General features: G+C 42.9%; 1 protein-coding gene across 1 annotated transcript in view; it reads right to left on the bottom strand.

Moving 5' to 3' along the window:
- TBPL2 (TATA-box binding protein like 2) overlaps positions 1-13,378 on the bottom strand; it is a 45,115-nt gene extending 31,737 nt beyond the window's left edge. Inside the window, exons 1-3 of the mRNA XM_005685928.2 lie at positions 13,358-13,378; positions 12,659-12,760; positions 229-300 (exon numbers count right to left, since the gene is read on the bottom strand). Coding sequence (XP_005685985.2) covers positions 229-300; positions 12,659-12,760; positions 13,358-13,378 — 195 coding nt within the window. The remainder of the gene's footprint in view (positions 1-228; positions 301-12,658; positions 12,761-13,357) is intronic.

Raw genomic sequence — 17,596 nt, 5'->3', positions numbered from 1 at the left:
TGAAAGAAGCCTCAGGTGTCTCCAATTTGTATTCACACTGGACCAGCAACCTTTAGTAAGTTAATTCATCTCTCGAACCGTCTAGTTTTTCAACTGAAAGATGGAGATAATGAAGCCCAGCTCCTACGGTCGCTAGAAGTTTTACTAGAGATAAATTGAAGGCGGACTCCGGGGTGCGCTGGACGTGGGCCCTGACTCTGGGACAGTGGCGGCGGCTTCCAGGCTCACCTGGGCGGAGCACTGGTCCAAGTAGAGCTCCAGGTACGTCTCCTCCATGGGTGGAGGGCTCACTGTCGGGAGCTGAGAGGTTGGGAATGGGGAGAAGAGCCAGCGCGAATGGAGCTACGGCTGAGCTGGCCAGGCGCGTGGGGCGCAGAAGCCATTTATTGGCTACTGCTCGTGGCGAGGCGGGGCCTGGGCCAGGGCTGGGAGCAGGGACCAGGGGCCAGGCAGGGGCCCTCGCCCGGTCCCCCCGCCCGGTCCCCCCAGTCCCGCAGACGGCTGGAGGGAACACATGATGAACCAGGGAGGGGGTTGCAGAACTCAGCACCCGGCCCATGAGTCCCTTACCTTGCTGGGGAAGGAGGGCTGGGGCAGGAAGACTGTTTTCACCTGAGTGCAGTCGCTGCACTGGGCCCACAGCTGAGAGGCAACGCGGCCTGCCAATCTGGAGAGTTCCTTCCACCTGCAAATGCTGCCTTTGCCTTTTGCAGAAGAAAATGTCTCAGTGTTGTTCAGTCACTAAGTCATGTCCGACTCTTTGGGAGCCCATGGACTACGGCACGCCAGGCTTCTCTGTCCTTCACAATCTCCCAGAGTTTACTCAAATTCATGTCCATTGAGTCAGTGATGCCATCCAACCATCTCATCCTCTGTCTCCCCCACTTTTTCTCCTACCCTCAATCTTTCCCAGCATCAGGGTCTTTTCCAATGAGTCAGTTCTTTGTATCAGGTGGCCAAAGTATTGGAGCTTCAGCATCAGTCTCTCCATGGAATATTCAGAGTTGTTTTTCTTTAGGATTAACTGGTTTGATCTTCTCGCAGTCCAAGGGACTCTCAAAAAATCTCCTCCAGCACCACAATTCGAAAGCATCAATTCTTTGGCACTCAGCCTTCTTTATGGTCCAACTCTCACATCTGTACGTGACTACTGGAAAAACCGTAGCTTTGAGTATATGAACCTTTGTCAGCAAAGTGATGTCTCTTCTTTTTAACACACTGTCTAGGTTTGTCATAGCTTTTCTTCCAAGGAGCAAGAGTCTTTTAATTCATGGCTGCAGTCACCATCTGCAGTGATTTTTGGAGTTCATTGTTAGCATCATGAAATGCGTTGGGCAGTGAGAAAAAATTTTTTTAATAGAATTTTTTTTTCTTGAGTAAAGTGAGTGGAATTTTAGGCATTTTACCCAGTCAGGTGTTGGACTTTTATGTTATAATCACTTCTCACTTTCTAATCCCAGCTGGCTTTTTTCCAATCTCAGAGAATTCAGTCTAAAGCCACGTATAAAAGAATGTGTTGCTGCACTTAGGGTTGTGCTGTGCTAAATCTCTGCAGTCGTGTCTGACTCTTTACAACCCCATGAACTGTAGCCCACGAGGCTCCTCTGTCTATGGAATTCTCCAGGCAAGAATACTGGCATGGGTTGCCATTTCCTTCTCCAGGGTATCTTCCCCACCCAGGGATTGAACTCATGTCTCTTATACCTCCTGCATTAGCAGACTGGTTCTTTACCATTAGTGCCACCTGGGAAGTCTACAGTTAGGGTTGATGCAGTTCAGGAAGGTAATGTAAAACCAAATAACCAGAAGATTTTCCTCTTTCTTGAAATTTAATTGTTGGTGCCTCAGCTTTCATAAGAACTTACATGTGCAGAATGGTTCTATAAATACAATTGATACTCTTAATATGAGATATTTCAAAATGGAGACATGCATGTCCCCATTCTAGCCTATGCTATCTGAGAGGAGGATTGTTAATTACTCATCTTTGTGCCTTTGAAGCAAGCTCATAGATAATCAGTAAAATTTGATCAGTGAATGAAAATCTGTCCTCAGAATGAAGCATAGTAGAGACAGAGAACTCTAAGAATCAAGTCTAAAAATCACATACAATTTCTAATTGAAAATATAGGATATATTTTGACAAAGCTAGGATTTTATATAATAGTTATACTGATGCATTATTCAATGATTTATATTTAATAAGATAACTCATCAAAAATGTTTAGCATAATACCTGTTTAGTAACTCAAATATTAGCTCTTAGTTTTGCTATTAGACAGATAAGGACCAAATTGTGTCTCCCCCCCCCCCCCCCCCCCCAGTTCATATGCTAGAAACCTAATCTGGGTAACTTGTGTCCTTATAAGAAGAAAGAGACATCAGACTGTGAGGACACAGTAGGAAGGTGGCCGTCTTCAAGCCAAGGAGAAGAGCCTCAGGAGAAACCAGACCTTCTGACTCCTTGATCTGGGACTTTCAGCCTCCAGAACTGTAAAAAAATAAATTTTTGTTCTTTAAGCCATTCTGTCTGTGATATTTTGCTGTGACAGCCCTGGCAGGCTGAAATATATGCTTATAAAGTATCTCATCATATGTGGAATCCTGAGATGGTCCCCCAAATTTCTACCTTCTCCCAGTTATTCAAACAATAATCTAGGTGCTGCTGTAAAGGTATTTTGCAGGTTTAATTAAGGTCCCAAACCAGTTAACTTTAAGAAAGAGAGACACCTTATCCTGAGTGAGCCTGACCTAATCAACTCATCAGGCGAGGCCTTACAAGGAACCGGGCCCTTTCTTGGGAGAAAGATTCAAAACTTGAGAAAGAATTGCCATGAGGGAGATTCTCCATTGCTGCTTTGGAGATGGATGGGGTCATGTTGCAGAGAGGATGGGTGACTCGGAGTAGCTGAGAGTGGCCCACACTTGACACCAGCAAAGCAATGGAGACCTCAGTCCTACAGCTGTAAGGATCTAAATTTGGCTGGCAACACAGAAAGGAGTCCCTGAAAGAAACTCAGCCTAGCCATGACCTTCATTTCAGTCACGTAAGCTCTGAGCAGAGAGTCCAGTCATGCTGTGCTCAGACTTCTGACCTGTACAACTGTGATCTTATAAAAAGGTATGGTTTTGAACCACCAAACTTGTGGTTTGTTATGCAGAAATAGAAAACACATACATCATAAGTTGTGAATAAGAAGTAGGGACACAGATTTGCAGTGATCTGCTGGACAAATGATAAGTTGAAGGAATAAAATGTTAATAATTCTGAGTTTGAAGTTATTTGCAAATAAAGAGTTTCAAAATAAAAGATGAATAACTGGTTTTGTAGATGTTTTCAGCTTTTGTAAGAGTTAATTTATTCAAAATCTTAAATTGTTTTATTTCTGAGAATCAAAGATCGGTATGGTTTTGGTAAATAATAACTGATTGCTGGCATTTGTTCACCTCTTATGATGGGACAAGCTATATTCTAAATATTTCCTATCTATTAACTCACTTAAACATCACAATAACTCTGTGAGGTAAAGTGAACGTGTTCGCTCAGTCATGTCAGACTCTGTGACTCCATGGACTGTAGCCCGACAGGCTCCTCTGTCCATGGAGTTCTCCAGGGAAGAATGCTGGAGTGGGTAGCCATTCCCTTCTCCCGGGGATCTTCCTGACCTAGGGAATGAACCCAGGTCTCCTGCATTGCAGGTGATTCTTTACCTAATACTCTTATCATTTTACAGTGGAGGACACTGAGGCACAGAGAGGTTAAGTAACTTGTCCCAGGTCACTCAGCTCCATTCAGAATTCTAACTCCAAAGCCACGTGCTATGTATTGTTCCCCCACCAAAGTCTACAGATGTAGTCTACAAAGTCTACAGATCAAAGTCTACATTTCAGATTAGTTTGCTTTCATTTGCACTGTGCTTGTTAATCTGTTTTGATTCTGAAGATTTTTTGTCTGTTTTATAGTTCAGAATTTGTAATATTTTTTACTTTGACAAAAAAATGGGGGATACAAAAGCCCCACTGTATCCAAGCATTTTAATTCATTATTTCATAATTTACTATTGTAAAGATGAAATGAGTTGTATGGGAGTATGTGCGAACTTTTACCAAGTACTTTGCATGAAATATTGTTTGTAACGTCTTTAAGAGAGTAATGCCAAACCTGAAACATTGTAAGTCAACTATACTTCGATAAAATATATATATTAAGGAAAAAAAAGGAGAGTAACATCAAGACTTAGATGGACCATGTCAGTGATCATGAAGACTCTTTGAGAGGTCAACTCTGAAAAATAGGCTTTTTACTCTTTAAGAGGTTGCTCCTCATCATAGAAAATATTAAAAAGAACCCACATCTCACATTAAATATAATTTATATGAAACTATTTAATAGCTGAGTTGCTGTGATTAGTTGATATGTCACATTTTGTAAACATTTAATCTAATGTTTCAATTTTGAATTTTAAAGACTTTGGAACCAATGGATTTTTCTCAGCTCTCAAAAAATTTTATTGGCTCTTGAAAAGCTTGTAGGGTGTAGGTGCTGGGCCTTAGCTTCTAAAAGGCAATCACACTGCTTGCTGCAGAACGGAGATGGAATTTCGCTGTTGATGAAACTTTAGGAAACACCATTTCTAGGTGTTTCCTAGGGGGTGCTCTTTCCTCTCCAGAAAGGAACTCCTTGTTTGGGGAGCAAACAGCTTTTGGAGACAGAATGCAAAGGAGTCCTTGCACCCCTAGATGTTAAAATAAAAAGTGAATATTACTCTGTGCTCAGAAGACCAGAGGGTACTTCCAAAAACACTGATAACTAGAATTAGGGAATTCCCTGGCCATCCAGTGGTTAGGACTTCAAGCTTTCACTGCCAGCGGCAAGGGTGCAGGTTCAGTCCCTGGTCAGGGAACTAAGATCCTGCAAACTGCAGGGTATGGACAAAAAAGAAGAATTAGGATTTGTCACCATACCAATCAGTGCAAATGTATTTTTACATAATTATACAAGTGGATTCAATCTTTTTAGTGGCAAAAGCAACTGTAAGTGCTTTAGAGTAATCTACGTTCATACCACCTTGATAGGTGCATAAGTGAGGGGCAATTTTGCTGCCTAGGAATAAGCTGAGAAACGAGAGTTTGTGAGGTCATTAGGTTTCTTGAGGTCATGTTAGGAGAGAACATTCTTTAATCTGGTGCCAGTTTTGCTAGGTGTAGCCTTCTCTTTCTTTTGGGAGCCCTGGACATTCATTGTGATGAATCTCTGCATTGAACTATCAGTTCTCCTGACAGGGATTTTATACACAAGAATAGGTAGGTGGATTTGAGCACTGCTTGAAGGTCTTGTGTAGATCAAAATTTGATGAATTCTCTTCCTTTCAGTAATTATTTGAAATAAAAATATCCTGCAATAAGTCATCCTTTCCCTTTTCAGTGGATTTGGAGCATAAGAGTCAGCGTCTGGGAAAGAGCCTGGGTTAGGACTTAATCAAGAAGGCTCTGAAGCAAAGTCACAAATAACCTTCTTAGTAACCACAGCGTTGGCTCCCCGCTCTCAGTCCATGGCAAATTTTGCATGGTAACCGCTCCACAGTGCTTCCCTGATAATGCCAGTGCTTTCCTTCTCAGGTGACACTGTGCTCCGCATGAAAAGAAGACTTGTGTGTTTTAATTTTTGCAGAAAAATGGCTCAATTTCTTGTAAAATGAAAAAGTTAAAATTTCACAAGTTCTCTTCTCTTTTTGATTCATCCTCATTAGGAGATCCAACCAGTCCATTCTGAAGGAGATCAACCCTGGGATTTCTTTGGAAGGAATGATGCTAAAGCTGAAACTCCAGTACTTTGGCCACCTCATGTGAAGAGTTGACTCATTGGAAAAGACTCTGATGCTGGGAGGGATTGAGGGCAGGAGAAGGGGACGACCGAGGATGAGATGGTTGGATAGCATCACGGACTCGATGGACGTGAGTCTGAGTGAACTCTGGGAGATGGTGATGGACAGGGAGGCCTGGCATGCTGTGATTCATGGGGTCGCAAAAAGTCAGACACGACTGAGCGACTGAACTGAACTGAACTGATATGTACCATTAGAGAGTTTCTACGATAAAGAATACATTACTTTTAAGCCTGTAGATAGCAAGTGTTATGTATGAGCATAGTTTTGGCAGTTGTTACATGGAAACAGAACTGCATCAATCAGCACTGATTCTGGGCAGGATGGAGTTGATTTATCATTTCCCGAACTGAATGCATCCAGGGAAACCTCATCCCAGAAGTCTGCTCTACCTGCCCTACCGGGCACAGCAGATCAGGTTTTCCGGCATCTGCTTGGCAAAATATGTATAAGGGTTTCCGCTTCTGTCTTCTCTTTCACCTACGCTTTGTACACACCTTGCTAAAATATGAATCTTTGCACATGCCTGTGCTTGCATATTGTATAATTAGAGGCAAGTTGGGAATGACTCTCCAACACTATCTTTCCTGCCTCCAGAATTAACATTTAAAATTTTAATTCTGATACATATTCTAAGGAAACTTAAAATGTGTTTATATTTCTTATGCGAAATCAGGTAAACTTCTGAGACTGCAGCTGTTTACCCACCTGTGAAGGGTCAGTATTTCTAACCTGGGAAATGCAAGAAGATTGTTTTTGTTCTCTGCTTGGAAGAGAGGACTATGTGGATACATATTAGGAGGTGGTAGTGTTCGGTGGTTCAGTCTGAACTTGGCAGTTAGATCCAGTTGGAATCTTAGTTTCATCATGCACAAGGATTGTGGTTGCAGGTGTTATTTACTATCTATAAGCCTGAAGTTTCTCCCCTGTGAAATGGAGCTAATCACAGGTTTCTCTTAGATTTGTGGTGAGGATTACAAGCAATAATCAGTAGAACACAGTTCCTGGTGCTTACTAAGTGCCCAGTCAATGATGGTAGGGTTACCAGGAATATTATCTGCAGCCAAGTGGCAGTGACTGCCAGCCCTCACGTCTAATGGTGAACATCTTTTAGAAAACTTTAGAGTATTCTAAAACAAAAGAAAAGGAACCATTTCTTAAGAGCCTTGACCCTTTAGAAATAGCCCATGGGATCACAAGGGGGAGAGTATAGTGTGTAGAGAGAGCGAGCAGGGCAGTGAAGGTTTCCACATTCCTGAGAGGCCCTTGAGGGGAGCAGCCTTTGGGAGGTGAGTCAGCACACCTACCCAGTTCTGAAGAGGCTGCTTAGGGCTACTGAGTCACTTTTCCCTTAAACCAGGAGCCAGCCTCTCCCCACCCCCTTTCTTCCCTTCTATTTCAGAGTCACATCAATACTAAGAGGTACAATGAGAATGATAAAATATAATTACCATGATGACAAATCCACAGATGATGTTCTTTATGAAAATGGATTCTCCTTGGACATGCTGGCTCACTCAGAAGGGCCACTGAGTGACAGACCTCCCAGTTGTGCTTCTTGTAAGTCAAAGGGAGTAGCTGCTGGCAGAAAGGTCCTGGGAGTGGCCAAGAAGAGACTCCCCACCTTTGGGGAAGACTTGGGCGTTTACTCCTTGGAAGAAAAGCTATGATCAACCTAGATAGCATATTCAAAAGCAGAGACATTACTTTGCCGACTAAGGTCCGTCTAGTCAAGGCTATGATTTTTCCTGTGGTCATGTATGGTTGTGAGGGTTGGACTGTGAAGAAGGCTGAGCACCGAAGAATTGGTGCTTTTGAACTGTGGTGTTGGAGAAGACTCTTGAGAGGCCCTTGGACTGCAAGGAGATCCAACCAGTCCATTCTGAAGGAGATCAACCCTGGGATTTCTTTGGAGGGAATGATGCTAAAGCTGAAGCTCCAGTACTTTGGCCACCTCATGCGAAGAGTTGACTCATTGGAAAAGACTCTGATGCTGGGAGGGATTGGGGGCAGGAGGAGAAGGGGAGGACCGAGGATGAGATGGCTGGATGGCATCACTGACTCGATGGACGTGAGTCTGAGTGAACTCTGGGAGTTGGTGATGGACAGGGAGGCCTGGCGTGCTGCAATTCATGGGATCGCAAAGAGTCGGACACAACTGAGCGACTGAACTGAACTGAGCACTTCACTGCTGACGGGGGGCTGATAGAGCACTCACCCCTTCATAACATTTCCAAATGTGTCTCTGTGATGACTTTTTTATTTCAAGGCAACTTATCTGTCATTTTCCCCCAATATTCTTTACTCTGTGCAAGACACATCTTAGATGCCATGGAGGATACAGAGATGTCTGTCTTTAAGGAACTTTCAAAATTAGGGAAAATGACAAAATCCACCACAATAAAGATAATAATAATAATAACACTTACTGATATTTTACTGTTTCCAGGCTCTGCTTTAAGGCCCCTTCAGTGTCTTTTTATTTGGACTTCCCTGGTGGTCCAGTGGTTAAGATGCCATGCTTTCACTGCAAGGGGTATGGGTTCCATCCCTGGTGGGGAACTAAGATCCTGCATGCCATGTGACTAAAAAAAGTTTTGTTTTGTTTTAAATCAAAACAGTGCTATAAGAAAATGTAAGTATCATCTCAATTTCAAAGATGAGGAAACTGAGGTCTGTGAAAGTAAGGGGCTTTCTTGGTGTCTAAAATGATAAAGAATCTGCCTGTAATGCAGGATACCTGGATTCGATCCATGAGTTGGGAACATCCCCTGGAGAAGAGAATGGCAACCTACTACAGTATTCTTGGACTTCCCTGGTGGTTCAGACGTAAAGAATCTGCCTGCAACTTAACTAAATCCTTCTTGGTGTTATTGCATGCGTGTATGCAGGACTCATCTTAGTGTGAGTTACTTGGAAGTTACTTTTTGTGAAATAACTCACACAAAAATGAATCCTGCATACAAGCATGCAATAATACCAAGGAGGATTTAGTGAAGTGTCTTGATAGTTTGTAACAGGGAAGGATTACTTCCTGTGTATTGCCATCAGGGCATTCTTCACAGAGGAAGCAGCGTTAAAGCAAAGTATTGAAGAACATAGAGGGGTTGAATGGGCTTCCCAGGTGGTGCTAGTGGTAAAGAACCCACTGCTGGTTCAACCCCTCAGTTGGAAAGCTTCCCTGGAGGAGGGTTGGCAACCCACTCTATTACTTTTGCCTGGAAAATCCCCATGGACAGAGGACCTTGGTGGGCTGCAGTCCATAGGGTCATGGAGTCGGACACGACTGAAGCGACTTAGCCCACAGAGGGTTGAATTGTGGCCCCAAAAAAGACACATCCTCTTCCAAACTGGGAATGTGACTATTTGGAAAAAGAGTTACTGTAGGTGTAATCCAGATAAGGAGCTTGAGATGAGATCATCCTGGATTTTGGGGGGGCCCTAAATCCTATGACAAGTGCCCTTTTAAGAGAAAGGCAGGGGGAGATTGGAGACCCTGACACACAGGGAGAAGGCCATGAGGCGATGAAGACAGAGATTGGCAGTCCTAATTCAGGGGTGCTGGCAGCCACCAAACACTAGGAGAGAGGATGAAACAGATTGTTCCTGAGAGGACCAGTCCTGCCAGCACCTTGATTTTGGACTCATGGCTTCCAGGATTGTGAGAGAATAAATTTCTCTTGTTTAAAGCCACCCAGTTTGTGATAATTTATTGTGGCAGCCCTGGGAAATGAATACAAAGGGTATGTGAGAATCGCTGGGAAACAACAGCTCAAGCTAAGACACTGAAGTGGAAAAATACAGAGATGTGAGTGTGTGTCTCTTTCAGTTTGGTTGAAGCATAAAGATCCTGAAAGGGAACAGGGTATTGAAGATGGAGGTCATATCATATGATGGAGGGTGGTGAATTTCAGGTTAAGAAATCTAGATTTTATTTGCTGAGCAATGAGGAAAATTAATTAGGAAAATTAAGGTATCCCTGAGCTGGCAAGAGGTGATGTGTGAGTGTGTACTCAGTCGTGTCTGACTCTTTGCGACCCACGCAGGGTAGCCCTCCAGGCTCCTCTGTCCATGGAATTTTCCAGGCAAGAATACTGGAGTGGGTTGCCTTTTCCTTTTCCAGGGGATCTTCCCAACTCAGGGATCGAACCCACATCTCTTTGCATCTTCTCACTGGTAGGCGATTTCTTTATCACTACCACCTAAAAGCAAGAGATAATATGTATGTATACAGTTACTTCAGTCATGTCCAGCTGTTTGCAACCCCATGGACTGTAGCCCTCCAGGTTCCTCTGTCCATGGAAATTTCCAGGTAAGAATACTGGAGTGAATTGCCATAGCCTCCTGCAAGGGATCTTCCTGACCCAAGGATCGAACCCACATATCTGCATTGGCGAGTAGGTTCTTTACTGCTGAACCGCTAGGGAAGTGCAAGAGGTAATAGGGGCCTGAAACAAGGCAAAGGGATTGGAAGGAAGAAAAGGGACAGAGGAAGGTATCTTGTGGGAATCCAAGAGACTTGGCAATGGGTAGATCTCAGCCTGACTTGCTAAGTAGCTTGATCCGTATTTTACCTGCTATTGTTTATGCGCCTTTGTCTTCTGACCTGCATCACACTCACATGTTAAATGAGCTACCTCGTCTTTTGGCTGCCTGTCAAGTCAGATTATGAACTTGTTCTGGTCTTCTGGCAGTCAAGCTGCACTCTAGGTTGGGGACTTTTTCTGAATCTTGGGACTGCTTCTTTGACTAAGATCTACCCCTGCTCCTCCTACATGAGCTGGACCTCTGGAAGCTTCGGAAGCTGTTTCAGCACCCTTGGTCACCTCGTCCTGGCTCCCATCCTGCCTGAACTGGGAGCAGGGCCTTATTCCTGCTATGCTGACCTTATTCCAGCATTCTGTAATAGACCTGTCTTAACATTTGATGCAGTGTGTGATGGAGAGATGGCATGGATCAAGCCATGGCATCTGGAATAGGTGCAAATCCCAGAGCCTTTTCAGAGGTTGGACGCTGGTCACGTCTCGGAGACCTTCAATGTGGTCTGAGTCTTCAAGCCTTATTAACATCATATTCCTTTGGTTAGTTTTCCCCAATCATGCTGACCCTCTTGATCTGGTTTTATAAATAGTGTGAGACCAATGGGAGAAAAAGAAAGGGAACCAGAGTTTACCCAGGGCTGACTCAATGCCAGTTATCTTGTGAGGTGCTTTGCATATGTTATCTCATTTCATCTTTGTGTCAGAAGTATGAGGCAGGTGCTATTATCTTTACAGATGAGGAAATAGAAGCTCAAAGCACTTAGGTCATATGGTGAGTGGTGCTGCCAGGATTCAACTTTGGGACTTGCCCAGAGACCACACTGCCTCCTACATAAGAGATCATTTGTGGTCAATGCTACTAAAGTGGTAGAATTCAGTTTTGGGCATATGTGCAGGATTTGGCTGGTATGTCCTGGTTTTTTAAATTTTGTGCCATGATTTTGTAAGATCATTTCTCCCATGGTACCTCCTAGAGCCTAGGCACTGACCTAGCATTTACTAGACAGCAGCTTCCAGAAGGTTTGAGGACTTTCTAGGCTGATGAATTTGTGCTGTTTCACAAAAGAACAAAAGTGTTTCAGCATCGGGTTGCAGTTTTCAGTTTTCTGGTTGCATTGCTAGGTTTGGTTGTATTGCTATCTTGGAAAGAGTGAATACAAAGTGTTCTTTTATGTAGCCTGTGTCTCTGCATTGGTTTGGGGAAAGGAATGGTTTTGGTAGTGTCACAGCAGTACTGCTTGCAAAACCTGTGATGCTAGGGCCTCTGTTCATGGTTTCCAAACCCTAGCAAATATCCTCAAGTCCACTACACTAACGGCCTTTGTATAAGCTGTTTTGTCCCACCTTCCTCTTGCTCAATCCCACAAAGTGCTTCTCCCTTCTTTCTGCAATTCCAATCCTACACTTTGCTCTTGGCTCAGTCCCAGCTCACTCCCTCCATTAAGCACTATCTGATCAGCTTTACCTTTCTGGATTCCTGAGGCCAGTTTGCTTCCATGGTGCTCCTCCCCAGCTCTCTTTCTAACTCTGGATCTGTGCATTCTCTCTTTAATGGATTGTAGCCTCTGAGAGTGAGTGTGGTTAGTCTTCCTTATGGTACCATGGTGCCTGGAAGAATGAGGGGCATACAACCAGGGCATTCATTATTGATTGAGTCCATAAGTTGCACCTACATTTCTAGAACATAGACTACCTTGCACAATCTGCATTGCTTTCTCCACCATGTAGAGAATACAGTGCAAATTCCTGAGCATGGAATTTTTGTTTTAGGGAAAAACAAAACACTATACTTCTAGCCTGTAAAAATGCATTATCACCGCTCCTATGATTCTCTCAGCCAAGAATACCATTTCTGGATTGTGTGTCCCTGGAAATTTTTCCTAGACTTCAGCTGTCACCTTCTGTGTGGAGCTCTTCTTGATCTCCCGGGACACAGCTAAGACAGTTTTTCTTCAGAGCATCTGTACCATATCACTTTAGCTCCACCTGGCCTGTATTTCATTTGACCCTGTCCTCTATTTCATTGTTTACACTGACTCTGGATTGCACACTGCTTAAGGAGCAGAAGGGTGTGGATTCACCTCTACACCCAGTTAATGCCCCATGTAGCATAAGCAGCCTTTCATTAAGCCTGCCTCTGGCTGGCGTAGCCCCTACTTAGTAGGAAACAGCAGTAGCTCTGACGGCTTGCGTGTAGAGGAGCTGAAAGGGGAGGGCTAGGAGGAAATGTACCTGACCTTTCCTTCTTTCCACTGTCTTCCCTGGTGGCAGAGACAGGGTTCTTGGGTCTCGTTTCTGGATGCATAACTCGCTGTCCTTAGCAACCTCTGTTTCCTGGAGAGGAAATAGAAATCAGTGCGGATTCAGGTACACACATCGCATCAGAGGCAGGCCAGGGCCTCTGTGTCTTATGAGTCAGCAGGCATTAGACCAAGCTCATCTCTTCCCTTACCTCTAAAAGCCACAAAGCAGCAAACTCATTAGCTCTGCACAGGGAGTCAGGAGCATTAGGCCAAGGTCAGAGCAACCTGGACTGTTGCAAGGACTGCTTTTTTTTCAGGTTGGCGCGGTGAGCCGGTTTCCTTCAATTGCTCACTGCCAGTGAACCAGAGATTTCCTCTTGACATCATTAGCTGGGTGAGCCAGATGTCAGCCACTAGCTGTTTCTAACTTCCCCAGCTTGCTGAGCTCATTTGGTCTTTTATGATTTAGTAAAAAATGTCTCAAATCTTCATCTGTATGCAGTAAGTAGCTCAGATACTTTCCCAGTAGCTCTCAAAATTCTTTCCGGCAGCACAAACAGAAGAAGCCTGTGTTCCCTCTGCCCCTTCTCTCTGTTTCCTCTGCTTTGTTGGTCTCACTCTACTTTCTGCCTTCTGTATGCCCTGTTCCCTTTGCATATACTGCCTACTTACTGGACTCCTTACAAACCCTCAGCGCCCAGAGGGCCATTGTTCCTGGCTGTGAGTGCTGCAGAGTTTACCAACGATTTGGGCAATGGAGTGCGTGCCTGTGTATGCGTGTGTGTGTTTCCTAGGGCTGTTATTACAAAGTAATATAAACTGAGTGGCTTAAACAACAAGAATTTATTGTCCCACGGTTCTAAAAGCTAAAACTCTGAAATCCAGACGGCAGTGGGACTATGTGTCGGCTCAGAAGATACTAGGGAAGGATAACTGCGGGCCTCTCTCCCAGTTTCCGACGCTTCCTTAGGTTGTAGTGTGGTGTTTTCCCTGTATCTGGATTTTCTCTTTCTATAAAGACACTAGTCCCACTGGATCAGGGGCCCACCCTTCTCCAGTATGACCTCATCTTAATTACATCTGCAAGTCCTGTTTCCAAAGTCACATTCTGAGGTACAGGGTGTGGGGGGTGTTAGGACTCCAACATTTACATTTTGGGAGGATATAATTCAACCCATAACAGAGAGGAGTGTGTGTGTGTGTCTACGTGCATATTATGTATATTAGGGTTAGGAGTATTACCTTACAGAATATAAGGGCAAAACACTTGCAAATGAATACTTACCCTTCTTAGTTTTTTAAAGTCCCTAAGCCATTGTGTACTTTGGGGAAATTCCTGTGGTCCTCTCTTTCCCTTGGCCTCCTGCCATGTTGCTGGGCCCCATCTTACCCTCTTCTTGGACTTCTCTTTGCTTCAACAACAACTCCAAAAATGTGTGTTTCTGATGTAAAACAGTTAAACTATTTTCCTCTCTCTACAAACCATATAGATGTGATCAAGAGGGCCATCCTAGTAACCAAAAAATCCATTTTAAGATGTTTTTTTAACAAAGATAGTTCTCTGCTGAAAGAGAAATTCTGTAATCAACTCTGACAGAAACCTTTTTTTCTCCTTCTGTCAGTACATAAAATAAAATTATTTGTTGTTCTAAGTATTTTAGCAGATTAGCCTTTTAAAATTTATTTTATTTCTGGGTGCATTGAAAAAATGATGCCTCTTGCACAAAAAGAGAAGGAAACAAACAAACAAACAAACCCAGAAATGATAGGGAGAATAGGTTGTGTATCTTAGGCCGGGGAGGGCAGCTCATTTCCCTTCTACTGAAAGACATACTGATAAGCATGGCATTCTTTTCTGCTGAGCAAGGACATGGCTTCGGAGTCCTCTACAAAGCTGACTCAGGCTGCCATTATTAAGTCCATTAGAGAAGCTGGGGGTGAGGAAACCAGTTTACCACCACTGGGAGGCAATATGAAGGGAGTTGTATTTTCTGGTGATTACTTCTATTTCTGTTCACTAACAGTTGCTGGTTTGGGGAAATGAGTAGAGTGTGGAGAATGTGATTTCTGTAAGAGTCAGTATAAACTGTGATAATAACCCCCCAAACTTGGTATTTCTTGCTCACGTGACTCATTGTTTCAGAATTAGTTAAGGATCTGCTCTGTGTTACCTTTATCTAGGAAGTCAGGCTGACAGAACAGCCTCTATCTGGAACATTGCTAGTCTTGCGGCAGTAGAAAACAGACCATGGTGAATCATTCACTGACTCTTAAAATTTCTGCTTATAAGTTACTCATGTCACTTCTGTTCACATTTCATTGGCCAAGCCTAATGTCAGTGAAGTGGGCAAGTGTACCCTCCCTTAGGGCTGGGCAGCAAACACATTAATTCAGCTTACATCATATATTTACATTTTACTGTTCTTAAATAAAGGGAGTGAAAGAAAGGAGACTTTTCTCTTTATCAGTTTCAATGGCTGTTCCTTATTTTTCTTACTGTATATAGTAGAAATCTTATTTTGAGGTTTAAAGACTAGAAATACACATTTGGTGTGATTAACCTCAGGACTTTTATTATTCAGTGTCTTTTCTTCAGCTGGGATATAATTAGTTTTAACAGAAGGCTGTTTAATGGTCAAAATGAGGTGTAGTATTAATGCAGACTAAGATAATCTTAGTGGTTAAATTTGACTCTAATTATCTGACACAATAATGCTGAGAACAGTATTAACCTCATGAACCATACCCTGCTCAACTTTCTGAAAATATACTGTACCCTCATACATAATTTTACTAGGAAAATAATCTTTTCATATTGAAATAGCTATGATACTATTCACTTCATCCCATTTAATGTAAAAGTTTCAGCATGTGACAAACACGTTTGGAAGAACACTGGTTTAGGAAGTGTTGGTAGATGTTACATTCAAAGAGGTTTAGTAATTCAAGGGTTCAGGAGTGCTTGGTTAAACACAGTGAATCTGTTATGCAAGAAGTCTGAGAATCTTCATGATGCATTATTAGCGCACGAGCCACTTCCATGGTAGTATTCTTCAGAGCACACTTTAGAAAATGCTGATGCACAGCTTTCAGCCAGTCCATTACAACTGTTTTTCAACCTCTCTGGAAAGTCAGTCCTTCAAGCCTTCTGTTTGTTTCTAATTAATCAGCCCTCTGCTTTCTTTGCTTCCCTGTTTATCCATCTTAGACTGAATGATTCATCATTTTAGTAACATGCTTGGCCAATTATCTAAGCCCCCTTATTTCTTGTTTGTACCAATCTGGCAAAACCCCACTGTGGATGGAGCCAACTTTCTGCTTCCATTGAGCCCTGCTGGAGAAAGCCAGATGATCATTTAGTGTCAATTAGGCCCTTAGTATCTGACAATCCTATTAGGCTTCCCGTTCAGCTTACATCCTACTCTCCCACTCCCTGTAAACTCTTCAAATCCTTTCTACTTTGTGGATTCTACAACTACCTCTGTCTTCTCCCCAGCTGCATATCCTACCCACCTAGCTCCTTTACACAGCACAGTTGTGCCTGGTGTCCCTCATCCTACAAAATTCCTGTGGCTGCCCCCATTCCAGCCTCCTTTTCCCCTATTGAAATGATAGAAATGTTCCTCCTCTATCTAAGGACAATCCTTCTACTTGTACTTGGATGCATACCCTCCCAACTTTCCACAGATCGTACACTGTGGATTATACTTGCTTTTCCTTATACAGAGTCAATTTCAATTTTTAACTAGTGTTTCTCATCAGCAATCAGCTTTTACATATGTGTGAGTCTTTCCCATCACACAGAGGAAGGGAAGAAGAAAGGAATGAAAAAAGGAGGGAGAGAAAAATTCTCCCTTGACAGTACAGTCTGTTTTAGCTAGTGCTTCTCTGTGGCCCCAGGTCTCTTTCCATTTCCTCTTCTCTACTCTTTACTGAGTTTGCTACCATTAAATGTTTTAAATTGAGCTTTAGGATACATATGGTCAGGTGCCCCAATCTTAAATGCACAGCTCAGTACAAGTTTTACATTTTTATGCACCCCATGTAGCTTCCACTCAGAACATTACCAGGTAATAGAACATGACCAGGAACAAAAAGTAGCAATATCCTCAATGTTTACTAACTTGTTATCTTCACTTAACAATACATCCTAATGATTACTCCATAGCAGTGTACCGAGAACTTCTCAATTTTTTCTCTCAACTGAGTAACTACTCAGCTGTGCCAACGCTTATCGGTATTCTACAGATGGACCTTTAGATCGATTCCAGTCTTTTGCTATTACCAATAGCGCTTCAACGAAGAGTTACATACAGACATCCTTCAGTATTTCTGCCAATGTTTGTTTGATTCTAAGAAATGACTTACTGGGCCAAAGGTTAAGTACATTTGTAATTTGCCTAGATATTGTCAAGTCTTCTGTGTAGAGGTTGTGCCATTTGTATTCCCAACTGCAATGTGTTAGGGTATGCCAAAATACTGTTTCCCCACAGACTTGCTAATAATATGTTAATAAATGTTTGAAGTTTATATGCATATCTTTTTTCCCTCTTCTCATTTTCTTGTAGCTTACTTGAAATATAATTGACATACAGTATACTACACACAATTTGATGAGTTTTCTCATATGGATGCTATGAATCATACTACAATCAAAATAATGGATACAGCCAGCTCATCCCAAAGTGTCTTCAGGTTCCTCGGTAATCTATCTTTTCCTCCCCAGTCCCATCTCCTAATATTTTACTTCTCATACACTCTTTCTCAAGGTGTCAAGAAGTGTGTCCTCCAACATGAGGGAGTAAATTAAGAGAGGGAGAAAGGGCCATCCTTTCTCAGCATGAGGGTAAAGAAATCCAAGTCTATGGGTTGCTGCAATGCAGGCTGATGGCGCCAGCGTGGAAGGCAACCATTATGGATGTGGTGC

This window comes from Capra hircus, chromosome 10 (assembly GCF_001704415.2).
Source record: "Capra hircus breed San Clemente chromosome 10, ASM170441v1, whole genome shotgun sequence".
Classification (NCBI taxonomy): domain Eukaryota; kingdom Metazoa; phylum Chordata; class Mammalia; order Artiodactyla; family Bovidae; genus Capra; species Capra hircus.
Note: the sequence above shows the minus strand (reverse complement) of the source record. Positions and strands in the feature narration are given on the sequence as shown.